Source organism: Pipistrellus hanaki (genome assembly GCF_964339955.1).
Source record: "Pipistrellus hanaki genome assembly, chromosome: 8".
Lineage (NCBI taxonomy): Eukaryota > Metazoa > Chordata > Mammalia > Chiroptera > Vespertilionidae > Pipistrellus > Pipistrellus hanaki.
The window spans coordinates 31,007,070-31,024,880 of NC_140510.1; the positions used below are offsets into that span (position 1 = coordinate 31,007,070).

At 36.2% G+C, this 17,811-nt stretch overlaps 1 protein-coding gene and 1 pseudogene across 8 annotated transcripts in view; one reads left to right on the top strand and one right to left on the bottom strand.

The window, feature by feature from the left end:
* Positions 1 to 6,941: 6,941 nt before the first annotated feature.
* LOC311626957 (small ribosomal subunit protein uS5-like) lies at positions 6,942 to 7,764 on the top strand (annotated as a pseudogene). Its single transcript has 2 exons — positions 6,942 to 6,956; positions 7,042 to 7,764. The product of its transcript is annotated as a small ribosomal subunit protein uS5-like (transcript).
* A 2,356-nt stretch (positions 7,765 to 10,120) lies between these two features.
* The window catches only part of CACNB4 (calcium voltage-gated channel auxiliary subunit beta 4), a gene marked incomplete at its 5' end in the record, with an annotated part of 213,115 nt that continues 205,424 nt past the window's right edge, over positions 10,121 to 17,811 (bottom strand). For all 7 annotated transcript variants that reach the window (XM_084893042.1, XM_084893043.1, XM_084893046.1 and 4 more), the window contains one exon: positions 10,121 to 16,769. In XM_084893042.1, the coding sequence (XP_084749168.1) occupies positions 16,509 to 16,769 (261 nt within the window). In that variant the 3' untranslated portion in view covers positions 10,121 to 16,508. The remainder of the gene's footprint in view (positions 16,770 to 17,811) is intronic.

Below are 17,811 nucleotides of genomic sequence, written 5' to 3' on the forward strand. Positions count from 1 at the left end.
ACTTATATAGGTATAGGTATGGTATAGGTATAGGTATAGGTATAGGTATAGGTATAGGTATAGGTATAGAGATATGTGTGTGTGTGTTTTTTGTTTGTTTGTTTGTTTTTGCTTAATCTCTTCACTTTCTTTCATCTGGTGACAGCTGTCAGTCTATTCCATGTATCCATAACTCTGTTTCTTTTTTTTTTTTTTTCATTGATTTATTTTGGTCATTAGATTCCACATATAAGTGAGATCATATGGTATTTGTCTTTCTCTGTATTATTTCACTTAGCATAATAATCTTCAGGTCCATCTATGCTGTTGCAAAAGGCAAGAGTTTCTTCTTTTTTACGGCCAGCTAGTTTTCTATTGTGTAAGTGTACCACCTCTTTTTAATCCACTTATCTACTAATTAGCACTTGTGCTGTTTTCAGATCTTGGCTATTGTAATAGTGCTGCAATGAATATAGGGTTGCATATATTCCAAGAAGTGGGATCTCTGGGTCAAAAGGCAGTTCCATTTTTAATTTTTTGAGGAAATGTCATACTGTTTTTCCACAGTGGCTACACCAGTCTGCATTCCCACCAACAGATTCCCTTTTCTCCACATCCTTGCCAGCACTTGTCATTTGTTCATGATAGCCAATCTGACATGTCTGAGGTGATGCCTCATTGTGGTTTTAATTGGATGATAGTGACATTAAATATTTTTTTTTTCTGTCTATTGGCCATCTGTATGTCCTTTCGGAGAAGTACTAGTATCTATTCAGGTCCTTTGCCCAATTTTTAATTGGGTTGTTTGTCTTTCTGGTGTTGAGTTGTTAAGTTCTATAAATATTTTTGGAAATTAACCCCTTATCAGATATATAATTGGCAAATACCTTTTCCATTCAGTGGGTGTCCTTTTCAATTTGTTGATGGTTTCTTTCGCTGTGCAAAAGCTTTTAAGTTTGATGTAGTCTCCTTTGTTTGTTTGTTTTCCCTTGTTAACCTGCTCAAGGAGATATATCCGCAAACATATTGCTATGAGAGATGCCTGAGATTTTACTGCCTATGTTTTCTTCTGGGTTGTTTATGGTTTCATGCCTTACATTTAAGTCTTTTATCCATTTTGAGTTTAATCTTCTGTATGGTGTAAGTTTGTGGCCTAGTTTCACTTTTTTTTTGTATGTACCTGTCCAATTTTCCAAATACCATTTATTGAAGAAACTGTTCTTATTCCATTGTATGCTTTTGCCTTCTTTGTCAAATATTAATTGATGTCAGAGAAAAAAAGAGAGAGAGAAAAAAACATCAATAATGAAAGAGAATCATTGATTAGCTGCCTCCTGCGTGCCCCCTACTGCATAGACCCTGACCAGGAATTAAACTGCAACCTCCTGGTTCATAGGCTGACAACTCAACTACTGAGTCACACTAGCCAGGGTGTTCATGTTTTTTAAGTTTTTTTTTTTTAAATGTATTTTTATTGATTTTTGGAGAGGAAATGAGAGGGAGGGATAGAGACAGAAACATCAGTGATGAGAGAGAATCATTGATCAGCTGTCTTCTGCACACCCCCTACTTGGGATTAAGCCCACAACCTGCATGTGTACTTGAGCGGAAACGAACCCAGGACCCTTCAGTCCACAGGCCGATGCTCTATCCACTGAGCCAAAACAGCCAGGGCATTGACCTTTTTTTTTTTTTTTTTTTTTTTTTTTCCTTTTTTCTCTTTTTAAAGAAGATCCTTTTACATATCATATAATTCTGGTTTGTGGTGATGAGCTCCTTTCGCATTTCTTGTCTGGAAAGCTCTTTATATGCCCTTCAGTTCTAAATAATAGCTTACTGGGTAGAGAATGTTTTTGTTTTTTTTTAAACTGGCCAAATTACTTAACCTCTTTATGTTTTAATTTTCACATTTGTAAAAGCAGAGAATTTGTGTCTAAGGTTTTTTATTCTAGGTCACCTGATAACTATGATAATTAGTCTCTACTCTTGTTAAAGGCAATAAGTGGGGGAAAAACAGAAGTTATGTACTTCACCTTCACAAAGAAGCCCCCAAAAGCTCCCTCCATTTCATTCTATTCTCATTAATTTTGGTTAAAAAGAAGACAAAGAGTCCAGCTGGCTTGGCTCGGTGGTTGAGCATTGACCTATGAACCAGGAGGTTATGGTTTGATTCCCAGTCAGGGCACATGCCCAGGTGGCAGGCTTGATTCCCAGTGTGGGGCATGCAGAAGACAGCCAATTAATTATTCTCTCCCATAATTGATTTTTCTATCCCTTACTCTCTCTCCTTTCCTCTCTGGAAAAAAAAATACAAAGAAGAAGTGTGTGTGTGTGTGTGGGGGGGGGGGGGGGGAGGCGCTGTAAAAGGCATTTTGAATTGCTTTGCTCCCCTTCTCCAAGAGTTGAATGAAACTTTAAATAATCTACAATAAACTACACCTTAACACTTCACTTTTCTTAGTCATACACTATCTTATCTCAACATATAAAAAAGTGCAGCATATGAAACAACCTACAGATTGTCTTAGTTTTCTGAGCTAGAAAACTCATACCTGTAAAACAAAGTACAGCAATGAGGACTGAAACATGCCTCTTTTTGAAAAACTGTGCAAGAAAAGTATTTTTTCTTTTGGAGCTTGTGGTTAAAAAGTATAAGTTTAGAATAGACATGTGAAGGGAAAGAAAATTATCATGTTAATTCACTGAGGAATAAAGTGAAGAAATAAAATGTACTTACTACAGTTACTAAAATCAAGTACGTTGAGGAATGAGGAAACAATTCTATCCTTGTTTTGACTCGTCTGAAACCTGGATATATATCAAACCTCCAGATAATCCTCAGATCACCCTAAAGGACTACGGAAAGAATGTTCATGTATCCAATCCACCTGATATCCATTATCCAAACCACTGCTCATTTAGATGATTATTATCTCAGACCATTTCAGAGGCTAAGAATGTAGGACTCACTGCTTATGGGAATGTAACTGGTACATTCACTATGGAAAACAGTATGGAGATTCCTAAAAAAATTAAGAATAGAGTTACCATGTGAACTAGTAAACCCTCTTCTGGGTATCTACCCCCCAAAGTTGAAAACATTTATTCTTAAAGAGATATATGTACCTCTATCTTCATTGCAGCATTATTCATGGTGGCCAGGACATAAAACAATCAAAGTATTCTTTGATAGATGATTGGTTAAAGGAGATTTTATATATATCCTCTCTAATAAAAGAGAAACATGCAAATTGACTGTACCTTCGCTACATCCACAAGCCACGCTGACCAGCCAATCAGGGCGGGTATGCAAATTAACCCAATCAAAATGGCAGCTAAGTTGCTTATCCGGACCAGAGTGAAGACTGAAGACAGCATAGAAAGAAGCCAAGCGCTGCAGAAGGGAGCAAAGCTGTGGAGAAGCAAGCAAACGGGGTGGGGAGAAGGGAGAGAAGCCAGTGGGGCTGCAGAGAAGAGAGGGAAGCAGGAAGCCCTATTGCAGGAATATTCCTGCAAGTGGCCTCATGTGTGTGTGTGTGTGTGTGTGTGTGTGTGTGTGTGTATGGGATACTGAGTAGTATCCCATCATATATATATGATGGGATACTACTCAGCCATCAAAAAAGATGAAATACTGCCATTTGCAACAACATGGATGGATCTTAAGAATACCATGCTAAGCAAAATAAGTCAGATGGGAAAAGTCAAGAACCATATGCTTTCACATGTATGTAGGATATAAAACTGAGAGCAACAAATGAACAAACAAGACAAACAAAAACTCATAGACAGAGACAACAATATGGTGGTTACCAGAGGGGTGGGGTATGGAAGGTATAAAATGGTAAAGGGGGTCAAACACATGGTGATGGAAGGAGAATTGACTGGGTGGTAAATACACAATGCAATATACAGATGATGTATTATATAAAATTATATACTTGAAAACTATATGATTTTATTAACCGATGTCACTCCAATAAATTTAATGAAATTTCAAACAAAACTGATTCTTCTTAAGAATGTCATTTCTGCTGTAAGAACCCTCCGCTTTTCTCTTTTGTTCGGCACACTCGGGGTACTGCCTTTTTGTGTTTCTGGTTTGCAGCCTCTAAGAGCCTTGGGTAAATCTGAATCATTTATTTCTAACAAAGCCTCCAGACTCTTGTTTAATTCCCTCGACATACATGGTGTTAGCATCCTGGGATCCAAAGAGTGCTTCGCTTCAGTTCCAGTGCCCCTGTTGGATTTGAGCAAGGCAACTGCTCAGGCCCCGTGTGCTCTGTCATCTCCCCAGCAGCTCTGGGATTCCAGTTATGAGTCCTCTCGGTTCCAGACCTCCCTCCTTCAGCTGATGTTCAGACATTTACTCTTGGGTCCTCTGATCCTGGGTGCCCTGTTTTTAAGCTCATTACACAGGAAAAATCCAATTCTGGGATGCCAGCTGATTTATGGTCCATCCTCTGCTAAGTATTTGTCTAAATGAGCCCTGATATAAAGGACAATTTGGAGTTGGAGTGGCCCCTTTTGAGATTCTTAGTTTATTTACCTGCACAATTAGAGAATCTTAGAAATGTTAAACAAGATGAAGGAGAAGGGTCTTTTCAATTGGTATGTACAGACCTCTAAAAAACTGAATGATTCAAAGATAGACAACATCTCTTTTGTCTGGCTGTGACAGCTTTCAGGGGAATTTTTCTTTAAAATTTTCCTCTAACAAGTTCTCCAGAACTTCCTTCCCAGGAACTCTAGCTGGTTATATATACAAAACATTTTAGTCCCTCCTCTTGTGCCATTTTAATAAAAGGAACCAAGTAAGCCAAAATAATTTAATATTCCAATGTCCACTAAGGTGAAACTTTAAGTCCATCTCAAGGGGCCTCCTTTAAAGAGAGAATCCCAAACCTCTCTGAAGACAACAGAATTCATTCTTTGATATTTAGAAGATTCTGAAAGACATATTGACATTTTTTAAAAAAGGTACTAAAAGGAGTTTAAAATAAACATTGGCCAATTGAGCAGATGCTTTAAAATCTTACTATTTCTCCTGCGTGAAACTTGACAAGGTATTTGAGAGGATTTGATAACTTTTGGATTAGAAAATTGCCCCCATTGAAAGCTGCAGACTCAGAGCCTGACAGGATGTTTTAAAAACCTTTCCCCCTAAACTGTGTGCCCAGAGGGAAAGAAGAAAGTGAGGAATGACCCTGTTGAATGGGTAGATCAACCTGTGCTGTCACTGTAGTCACAACCTAAATTGGGGGGAATTGAGAGTAGCTGTCCTTATCTCACAAATCTTTTGAAAACCAGAAATGCAGTCTGGAGGCTTTGTTAGATATAAATGATTCAGATTTACCCAAGGCTCTTAGAGGTTGCAAAACAAGCAGTTCAAATCCCACCTTTCTTTACAATCTTCAGTTCCCAAGATTGAAGAAAAAAATAGGAAAGAAAGTTTTAAAAAAATGTATGTATATTTTGTATTGATTTCAGAGAGGAAGGCAGAGGAAGAGATAGAAGCATCAATGATGAGAGAGAATCACTGATCAGATGCCGCCTGCACATCCCCTATTGGAGATTGAGCCTGAAACCTGGGCATGTGCCCTGACCAGAATCGAACCTTCAGTCCACAGGCCAATGCTTCATCCAATGATCCAAACCGGCTAGGGTGCAAGAAGGGTTTTTTTTTTTTAAAGAACAAACTGCTGCTCTGGCTCTAAGGTTCCTTGCCAAGGAAAAATACAAATCTTAATAGTCTTCACCACAAATATTAATAAGAAAAAGGTTTAGCCAACTGAATGAATAAACTTAACTTATTCTAAATCTTATAATTTAGTGGGATTTTTTTTTTTTTTTAAACTTTATTGTTTTAACCTATCTCAGGGCTGACATTTTAAAAAGAAACCATCAGGTCTCTGGTTGCATCTGTTTATATATGTGTATGTATGTTTACTTCTGGAGGATATTGTTAGAATTGGTTTGTAAAAATCTGTTTAATTGGTTTAAAAAATTAAGTACTTATATAAAAACTAGAGGCCTGGTGCATGAAATTGTGCACAGGTGGGGTCCCTCAGCTTGGCTGGTGATTGGGCCAATCAAGGCCTTCTCTCCTAGTTACAATTGGGGCCGATACCCAGGGGGAAGGAGCACAGAAGGTTGGCCAGCTGGTCAGGAGAGGGACTGCAGGAGGTTGCTGTGGGAGCACACTGACAACCAGGGGGCAGCTCCTGCATTGAGCATTTGCCCCCTGGTGGCCAGTGCACATCATAGTGACTGGTGTACCGGTCGTTCAGTTGACCGGTCGTAAAGGTTGCTTAGGTTTTTATATATTCAGATTCTCATAAATATAATAGAAACTAATCCTAATGCTTTTCAGGATCAGGATCATGTGTTCTGAAAAAGTATTTGATGTTAAAGCTGGCTTGTGTTTGGTGTGGTTAAATATGCATGTCTTTAGGGTTATACTACTTTATTCTACTTGGGTTCATTGGTCAAATAAGTTCATGTTATCTTGGTTTCCAAACTTGTCAGCAAGAAAAATAACTTAGTATGATGACATTTTTGTAAGTATCCCACACATAATTATTAAGAACAAGTAAAACAAATAGATGTAGATCGGGTAGGTTTTTTTTTTTAGGTGAACTTTTTGGCATTATTTATCTTTTATGGCATGTCTACTTACTTCCTCCAAATCTTTTGGTAACTTGAAACCTTAGAGTTTTGACAAATTAAAATAAATGATGAATCAAAGTAAAATCTTTGAATATCTAGATCATTTCCACATAAGATAAAATACCGAATTAATTCTTAAATAAGCTTAAGTTTTCTTTTGACTTCTTATTGCAGACAAATTAGATAATCTTGAACTTGTTAATTAATATGTGTTGTGCTTTGTTCAGAAAGCATATGTTTCTAAAAAATTATGAAATGTATTTGCCAGTATTTCTTCTTTGGGGAAACATCGGATGGCAGATGAGGCGGTGCGGTGGCAGGGCCCATGAATGGGGGGCTCTGAGGGTCGGTAAAGGATTTGGTGGCTGCATCCAGGGCCCAGGTTGAGACCAGGGTCAAGCTCGTGGAGGCAAGGCCGAGGCAAAGAGTGGATCCCTGTCACCAAGCTGGTCAAGGACATGAAGATCAAGTCCCTGGAGGAGATCTACTTCTCCCTGCCCATCAAGAAATCTGAGGTCATTGACTTTTTACTGGGGGTGTCCCTCAAGGATGAGGTTTTGCAGATTATGTTGGTGCAAAAGCAGACCCAGGATGCCGTTCAAAGCATTTGTGGCCTTTGGGGTCCATAGGGGGCAAGTTGACTGCAGTGTTAAATGCCCCAAGGAGGTAGCCATTGCCATCCGTGGGGGCATCCTCCTGGTCAGGCTCTCTATTGTCCCTGTGCAGGGAGGCCATGGGGCGGGGGGATGGAGAGGGGACAAGATCATCAAATCCCACATGTCTCTTGCAAGGTGAAGGGCCCTGAGGCTCTGTGCTGATGTGCCTCCTCCCCACTCCCTGGGGTACTGGTATTTGTCTCATCCCCTGTGCCCACGAAGCTGTAGCTGACGGCGGGTATCAAAGGCTGCTATACCTTGGCTGGGCTGCACCACCACTCTGGGCAACTTTGCCAAGGCCACCTTTGGTGCCATCTCCAAGACCTACAGTTATCTCCCCCTCGAATGTATTCTACAAGCCTCCCCCTCGGACAGTCCCAGGCCGTCTAATAGAAAACCCACACCAGAGTTTCTGAGCAGAGACTCAGGCTCCAGCATTGGTCATCACATGATTTTATAGAAGAAAAGCAAAGTGAAGTAAGCCTGTTACAACAAAACAAAAACTATATATAGCTTCCAGGAAAAGAGCCTTTGTTTCCAGAGGTTATAAAATGTATTCATAAATTTTCCAGTCTAGAGAGTGCTAATTACTTACTTTTCAATTGTCATTAGAAATTAAGGTTTCCAACAGTTAAGAATTTTAATTAATATGGAAGGAAATACTATGTGTTTTTAGTCAAAGAAGATATAAGGTAAAGAATTGCATGTTTGAGAAAAGTTTCATGAAAAGGAATCTTAGGAAAGAAATTTATGTGTGATCAGCTGGGTAAAACTGAATAAATTTGTTAGGATTTTTAAAAATAAACTTTAATATCAATATCATACTAAATCTAATATCCTTTCACCTGTTAAAAGGACAGATTTTCTTAGAGGACTGGTCTGCTCTTGATATTATGAACAAGAAAGCAAAGATTTTTTTTTTATCAAAATAATTTCTGTGTTTCATGTTGCTATAATCAGGTCTTTAATTTGTTCAGAGAATAGGAAAATGTGACCCATAAACAAAAGAAAAATCACTCCAGAGAAATAAACCTGGTAAGTTAAGTGATTACCTCAAGCTCATAGCTAATTCCTTCCAGATCTAGGCTTTGAACCCAGGTAAGAGTTAGCGCCCATGATGTAACCACTATTCTCATCGGCATGTTGTAAGACAGATCAAGCACGATGTTTCTACAACCCATCTTATTAGTGCAGATGTGCTGGTGATAAGAAAGGTGGCTTCAGGCCTACAGCCAGGTTGACAGAGTGACTATTGGTTGAAATGCCTTGATAGGTGGGGCAACCTTATACAGAACTTCAATAACTGAGGTGCCATTCATCCAGTCAACATTCATTGGGATTCTTTTGTATGCTTCAGATAACTACCAGTTTACAAGCATTTACTATATGTATTTATTTTAGATAAAAGTACTTCAGAGAGCCCAGATAGGTGGCTCAGTTGGTTGGAGTGTTGTCTTGTACACCAAAAAGGTTGCAGGTTCTATTCCCAGTCAGAGCACGTACCTAGGTTGCAGATTCAATCCTCCATTTGGGTTCATATGGGAAGCAACCGGTCAATGTTTTTCTCTCACATCAATGTTTCTCTCTCTCTCTCTCTCTCTCTCTCTCTCTCTCTCTCTCTCTCTCTCTCTCCTTCTTCCTCTCTCTAAAAATCAATAAACAGCCGAAGCCGGTTTGGCTCAGTGGTAGAGCGTCGGTCTGCGGACTGAAGGGTCCCGGGTTCGATTACGGTCAAGGGCATGTACATTGGTTGCGGGCACATCCCCGGTAGGGGGTGTGCAGGAGGCAGCTGGTTGATGTTTCTCTCTCATCGACGTTTCTAGTTCTCTATTTCTCTCCCTTCCTCTCTGTAAAATATCAATAAAATATATTTTTAAAAATCAATAAACATATCCTCCAGTGAGGATTAAAAAAATGTTTTTAATTAAGTACTTTAGTGAGAAAAGTTCCAATGAGCTTTGGTTTCTTTGCTTGAGGTTGGATCTAATAATCTATGTCCTGCCTATTTCCTAGGGCAGTCAGATGGAATAAATGTGATAAAGCTTGTGAAATAACTTGGTTTCAATAAATTATTGTATAATTCTAATGCAGCGATAATGAACAACATATTACACATTTATTTTCAACTTCTTGGACTCTGCAATTAGAGAAAAGCCAAATGCTGATCAAGTTGTAACATGGACAACTGACAATGAGCACACAAAATTCAAGCCATAAGCCATATGGAATTCTACAGGTACAGAATACCTTTGGAAATAACTGGTAACTGCTACAATAATTAATTACTTAGAGGTTTTCTTGTGAATACGGTTTATCTAGTTTATTTTCCTATACTGTATTCAATCCTGTACCACACATATACTATAAAATATTCTGTCTCATGTGTGTATTCATTTAACTTACAAGTAATTCCTAATAATATAGTACTTCTTGTATGATCACTCATAGCACCTGACAGAGTAGTCAGGAAACAGTCATTTGAATCTGTGTTGAATCTGTGTTGCCCTGGCCAGTGTGGCTCAGTTGGTTGAGTGTCATGTAGTGTACCAAAAGGTCACTGGTTCAATTCCAGTCAGGGCACATACCCAGGTCCTGCAGGTTTGATCCGAAGTTGGGCTGCATACAATTGGCAACCGATCAATGTTTCTTTTTCACATCAATGCTTCTCTCTCTGTTTCTCTCCCTCTTTCCTTCTTAAAAAAAAAATAATAATTTTTTAATCAATAAAAGAACATATTTAATTGAACATGTGTTTTCAGGGTAAATATTTCGGCTTTTGCTTTCTCTGTAAGAAATAATATAAAGGAGAGGTATAATGCTGGTTTCAGTGTTTTTTCATTTATTATATAAAAGAAAAAAATTAATGCAGTTGGTTTGTACACATTGAAATTCCATAAAACAAATCCATAGAAATTAGGATACTATATGCATGCACTCTGCATTTTCTTTGTTAAATGTTTTGGTTCACAAAAATAACAACACATTTTTTTTCCTTTAAAGCCACTAGAGCAGAGGGAGATCAAAACATGCAGCACGGTACACATTTGCATAGTATATGTTACCCAGCATGCCTTGTAGAATGCTACACATTCACCTATATAAGAAAAATAAAAGGGGGTAAATTATCAAAATAATAGCTAAAGTTTAAAGAAAGAAAAAAAAATTACTTGCCAAAGGTGGAATCTCCCCTCCCCCACACTTTGTAGCTGGCAATATAGCAGTGGCTTGGGATATCAACAGCCCTCAGGATAGTAGGGGACATCTTTTTACATCCAATTGCCATTTTTATTTGTGGCTTTTATAAGTTTCTGTTTTTCCCTCCTGCCACCCCTAAAAAACAAACAAACAAACAGCTAACGACTTTAACTTATGTTTCAAGATAGAATTCAAAACAAACAGACTGAAGAATCCCTAAATATTTCTTAGTTTCTGGGACATTTTTATTTATCATTCTGACTTAAGACTGTGAAAAATAGAAAACATTTCAAACATGTCCGGAATTCGAGGAGCCCTATGAGCTTACCTCTCTGTTACCATTTTGCAGTTGTGATTGAAGAAGAAATAAGAACAGTAAATATACTATGAATCTTATCACAAAATAAAATTTAATGTTTCTGGAAGGGAATAAAGTATAATAAATTACATCCACCGATTGCAAGGCTCTGAAGCAAATTGCTGGAAAAGTATTAAGCAGCAAGTTAGAAAGATGATAAATGAAATAAGTCTGGTAAAACTTAGAACTAAATCTATATCCTTTTAAAAATACAATGCCAATTTTAACAGTGGAATTGTTGTAAGTTTGTGCTATAACAAATGTGCTTCTTTCTCCTCAATCTATTTTCATATTATTGGCAAAATATATATCTTTTATAATTTTATACTGTACAATATATGTTTTTGCTACATTATTTTTCTACTGTTAATGCAGATGAGAAGTAACAACATAGATTTATTTTGGCAATAAAATGCTTTCATTTTAATAACATCCGAGAAAATATTGTAAGGCATATGAAAAATAGTTTGCAACAATATAGCATTAATGATCCTGCATCTTTAATACATCCTTAATGCATATAGGATGCACACTGATTTCAGTTAGAAGTGTGTAAAAGTGGCATGCAAGTAGGGCAAGAGTGGCCCCTACATAAATATAGACATAGCCATTTGTTGAGAAATTTAAGTGTTCAAAACAAATCCAAGAACAATTACCAAGTATTGAAAGCTAGAGGCCAGCTACATTTGGTTCTTAAATAGTTCTCATTTTAACTCCTTACAATTTTCAAAAAGGAAGCATCAGTGTATTTCCAAAACCATTCAAATTCATTAGAAACATTTTTTTACAATTTTCTGCACACATTTTACACACATCAAAATAAACAAAGGAAAGTTTCATATGTAACTATGACTCCCCAAAACTCATTGCTACTCATTTATACATTTTTGCATGGTTAGCGGGAGTTACAGCCCTTAGTCAAGATTATCTGATGAGAAATTTCCTAGTCTTCTGATAATGTCCCTCAATTATATGAAGCATTTAGGATTAAATAATCCATAAGCAGTCAGAAATAGCTGATGTAATAGAATGTATATCATTTGAGAATGTTTTAAGAAAAGAAGAAACCTTTCAAAAGTAATTTTTGAATGCTGTAGCTCTGTCTGTCTATGTAAGCCAATGCTATTATTTTTACTAACTTGACGTTTAAATGAACAACAAAGAAGTTACCCTTGTTGTCTGACAGCTGTTGTATTGACAATGAGCATGATTGTCATTTAAGACTGTTCTGTGACCTAGAGACACAGCTTAGGTAAGTAATTTAGTATGAACAATATTTAAAGGTATATGGAGCTAAGAAAACAAATTTTATTGCATAATTTCCTATAATGTTTTCCCTTCACATAGTCATTCAAATAGGAGTTTTATATAATTAAAAAGAAAATGACATGCAATATTGTCGTGAAAGACAAAGGCAGAAAAAGCAAAGAAATAAGGGTTACCTTCCCATTTATTTGAAATATTTTATAATTTTTTTTCTCAGTGACATAGGAGTTCAAGAGAATGTATATCCTTACCCAGTAAATGCCTAAGTATCCAGGGGAGAAGTCAAAGTTCAACAAAATTTGCATTTACAAACCAGCTGCACTTAAGCATCAGGTATCTGGATCTACTAGCTTTCAGACTTAGAGCTGGATGTTACAACAAGTTGCACACAAAGATAACTCCCTTGCAGTTTGATTTGTTCCCTACGATGAATGACTTATTAAATTAACCTTGCTTCCTAATAAATTGTGAACCCATTCAAAGAAAACTTCACTAATGTGGAAAAAATGAAAGGGTGACAAGAGCATTTTGGAAACAGTTTAAAATCTAAAGGGAAGGTATATTTTAACAATTTATGCATTTCGCTTTGCTGCAAGGTTAGCAGTAATAGTAATAAATTTGATCACTACTTATTGAAAAGTATTTTTTTCTCTTTAAAGACTGCTTGTCTTCTCTAGAGAAGAGGTAGTATAAATATCAATATATAGGGCAATTTCTATAGTGGAATTATATTGTTTTATTCTTAGCAAATACCAAAATAAAATTGTATAACTAAGAAAATATACTAGCATGCAAATTAAGGTTGCCTAGCAATATTCTTAACTGACATCCTGGGTCTCAACAACATTTTATGATATGTTCATTCAAAGAGTTGAAATTTGCAAACCAGCTACTGGCATGATTTTTGTCTCTCCCTCCCTTTCACTGCCCTAGCTCCTATTATGAATTTTAAGGCCCCCACACAACAGACAAGTTCAAGTATGCAGGTATGAAAAGAGGTTGACATTCCAAAAATACATTTTGCAAACAACAATAATAAATAAGTAACTGACAAATTATTTCAAGGGAACAAATAATTTGCTCAGAATTGGTTTTATATTTAAAAAATTCATTTCCTTAAGGACTCAGTGCAATGAAGTATCATCACATAATTAAGACTCTCTTATTAGGAAAGACTATCAGTCTAAATTAATAATTTTAATTTTCTTTCCAATAGAACTGTAAAAAGATAAGAGAGAATCATTAGTCATTTATAAACATTTCTAAGTGTTCCCTTAAATACTGGAGTAAACAAGATCACATTGTTGAGTATAATATTGAAGTCATATTATAGCCTTGAGAATTAACATCAGTATTGACAAGTTGCATTCTTTTTTTTTTTTACCAGGACTACATTTCCACATCATCACATGAGTCTACATGGTTACATGGTCAATGACAGAAATGATGGAATATGTAATTTACATATTCTGAAATTACATAAACCAAAATCACAGAATATGTGGTTTATACTACAAGTTAAAACAGCCTCAAAACATTATAAGACTTCTTTCTCCTGCTTGTCATTTTCTATTTTCAAATGAAATCACTTAAAAACAAGGTACTTGTAGAATACTATGCATTTTCCAAAGGTGCTTAATGTGCTTGGCAAAAATAAAACTTTTCATTTAGCATATATCTGTATTTTAGTATCATTTACACAATAAAGTCTAAGGCTTTAAAAAAAAAAAGGAAAATGCATCTCTTATTCATTGGGAGAAGATAAATATTACAAAAGTAGTGGGGGGAAATATGCCATATCAAAGTAAAATTTTAAATATATCCATCAAGAAAATATACATTATACCCTTTCCAAGGTGGTTAGCTTTTGAGTAAGAATGCAAAGCAAAACACATATGGACACTTTTTATGGTAAGTGACATATTGGTTTGTGCAGATTTTGAATGGACCTCTCTCTGATCAGCATGACACGGAAGACTTAGAAACAGGGCTTTGAGAGGCCTTAAAAACAAGTGATTTTTAAAAGTTGAAAAAATATGAAAATCTTGCTGACTAGGAAATATATGTAAATACTGTTACAGCTACCTGCCATAAAATGTAAATATTGTAAAGTAGTTAAATGACCAGATTGCTAATGCTACTACAGAAAAAGCTGAACAGCTGTCTAGTCTAAATTCATACACCTTGGTGCACTCTTTGCAATTAAATACTGTAATGCGCACAAACAAGAAACCAGTAAAGCATCTAGAAAAAATATTTTGGCTAATGTTTTCTTTCTCATGCAAATATGTGCTGTACATGTAATAAGTATATTTTTGTTTACTGGAGAATGCTCTTCTGTGCTCTAACCAAGTATTCAGTAATGGCAGGTTATACAATACGTTTACTAAAGTGCATAAAGGATACAGCTCTTTTAAATGTCTTAACCGAAAGTCCTGTGAGCTTCACTGGATGACAAAAGAACTTCATAAGCCAGTAACGCATATTAACTTTTAGAGTTTACTGAGCCCATACTTTTAGTTGTATCAAATATTTGAGATAACTTACACAATTTTAGGCATCCTCATCATCAGCTAAACATAACGGAGAATGCACAGTGTACATGAGGGGAGGGCATGGGGGAGGTCATAAGGGGTTTAATATATGTATAATTAATTAATCAAGAATAGGAAACTTATTTTCATGGCCAGGAAATTTATTTAACTGGTGCATGCTTTGAGAGCCTAAATATTGAAAGGTTTGGTGGGGGGAATAAGATAATAGAAAATGGATTATTGTTTCCAAAAAATAGGTTTTATGACATGTACCAGTACAAAAGGATTTTTTATGCATGGTCCAATTGGGGCTTTAGAAAAAAAATGCATGCATTGTAGACTTTTAGAAATAAGAGCCTTTTCCTAAAGACATTTATGTATTATATAAAATGTCAATTTCAATAATTTCTTGGATCATAGTGAATCTAAGTCTTCCTTAAAAATATAAGATAGAAGGTCACCAATTCCAAAATTATAGTCACTGGAAAAACTGTGAAGACTCAATATGTGAAGAGGAGTGTTGATTAGAAATAAGACAGCTCAATCTCCAAATTCTTTATAATCCTTTGCAATAAAAATGCTATAAGTTTAGTGAACAAATATGTTCTGAATGAGTTTCTTTTCATTGCAAGCTTTTCCATTCATCACTGGTTTTCACATTTTCAATTAATTGTTTTGTACAAATCCATCTTTCAGTATCAAAATTGAATGTGTCTATATAAAACTAACATCCTTAGAATAATTATAAAGAATTTGGTGAAGGGCTAGAGCATTCAGATATTCAAAGACAGAGTAAGTGAGGCAATGAAAAATATTCAGTTGTGCCTAGTGGGAAATACTGAACCCGTGTTTGTGAAGTGGATGGAAAAATTCCCACCTGGAGGTGTTTAGCTTTGCACTCAGGAGGATCTGTACCCATCCTTACTCCCTGACTTCAGATCCAGGATGTATGTAGTTGTGCTCAGATTTATTATTAAAGGGGAAACACCCATTTTCCATCTCACAGAACCTGCTATAACTGGGCTTCCCTTTTCTCTCTCACTGCAAAAAAAAATTTGAGTCTTCTCCCCCCCTCCCCCCCCCCAGCTTCAAATGAAATAACAGTAGTGACTAAACTAAAATCAAAACACTTTGAAACAACAGCTGTGCCAGGAAAGAAATAAAAAATATTAAAATATGAGAATATTGTATAATTTCTGTATTAATTGGAGATTCTTTTGGCACTATCAATACATTTGGTAAGTTTGAAAAGCCATTTTGGAAACATTACTGTATATTAAAATGTGTATATATTCTAACTTTAAGTGTAAATTTAGCTTCCAGCAAATAAATACCATCGCTGGTTTTGGCTTCTATTGATATTTTGACATCCTCATTAATCAGGTATTTTTTTCAGATTTTTTTTAATGGATCGCCACATGCTCAAGTAGACTTTCTAGTCGATTCACCCAAATTCCAACAGGAATTGGTTTATAAATTGGTTCCAACTGGAACTGGTCATTTGGAATTTCCAGCATGGGAAATTATTTTATATGTGCCTTGATAAGTATTCTAAATTACAAATTGATGTGTCTACTAGTGAGTCTAATGAAGAAAACAAAGGTACCGTTATGTAAATGTTGCACTTAAAAATGTCTATATGATTGGGCATCTAATATCCATCTAGACTTAAGGGCATGATGTACTTTTTTTTTTTTTGCCCCTTATTTAGCATCAAACGATAGCAGCCCATAAACACAGTAAATTCTGTGCTATCCTTGCCAAGTTAAGATGATTGGTTTATCCTAGCAGTGCTATGGCAAATTGTCAACAGATGAATTTTTTTTGTTTGTTTGTTTGCTTCTTGCAGACTCAAAGCCTATGTCGGGAGTCATGGCTATATCCCCCAGGTGATCCTCGGTTCCTATGGGGTTTGTAACTGTCCTGGTATGAGTCAGGGTAATCTTCTTCCACAAGAGGATAATGATCTCGGCTATGCTGGGAACTGGAAGACAAGCGATTCCTGCTCTTCCGAGCCCTTTCATTGTGATAATTTTCATCAGAGGTCATTAGACTTCGTCTTTCAATGGGAGAGTTCTCTGTGGAGTGGTTGCTGTGCCTCACACGCTGACTCTAAAAATACCAGATAAGTTCATTGATTAAATAATGTCAGCCACATTCACCTAGAATACATAAATGTATGTACGAACAGTAGGATCTATACAATAAGATCCCAGATATCTGACTTAATGAAGAATTTTGATGCACAAGTGGTCTGCTCAAAATACTTCATTTTATTTATTTGCGACATACCATGCAAAGATGTCAAAGTCCTGATAGTTTATGAATTTAATTATATAATGCTGCATGATTATGCTTCCTATTAAAATACAGAATTGAAAGTTAACTGTTGAATGGAACTCAATATATTTAGGTAGGCTTTAACAACTCCAATTCTGTTGTAAAAATGAGGATTATCTTACTATTGGGAAATAAAGTTCAGAGTAACATGATTAAGTGCTCATAAAATAATCCATTTGTTTCTGTGTCCTACATAAAGATAATCTTTCTGAAGGAGTATACAACAATTATGTAGCCAACTAATTGATAGATTTATAAATCTTGCTTCCTCAACTGAAATGTCATATAAAATTATCTTCAGATAAAAACTAAATTCCTCTGACATCCTTAATTGAAATTATCTATAGACATTTATTTAATGGCTCAGAAAATGTTATTCAACATTTTTCTTCAAATCATAGGAAAACACATATCACAGCTGTGAGTACCTGCTTAGGTGGGTCACCTCAGTTAAGAAACAGGATCGTGATAAAACCAAAGACCCAGATTCGTTTCCTCTAAAAGACACTCACCTCCACAAAGAAGGAAACTCACTCAACAGTCACAGCCTGTGCCTTTAATCTCAGCCAGGGGTCTAGCAATTAAATGCCATGGTTACTAGGAGAAGTAGGCCACCGGGTAAAGGGCACCGTATTAACTCAACTGAAACTGGGAGAACCACTCCAGGTGGATTTCTTAGAGATGAGAATCAGGAGTGTTGTCTTTATAGATAAAGTGCAACATTTCATTTCTATGCACATCACAGAAGCATATTGCTTCATGCATCCACTTCTCATTTCACAATGTACAATTTGGAGCCAACCCAAATTAGTCA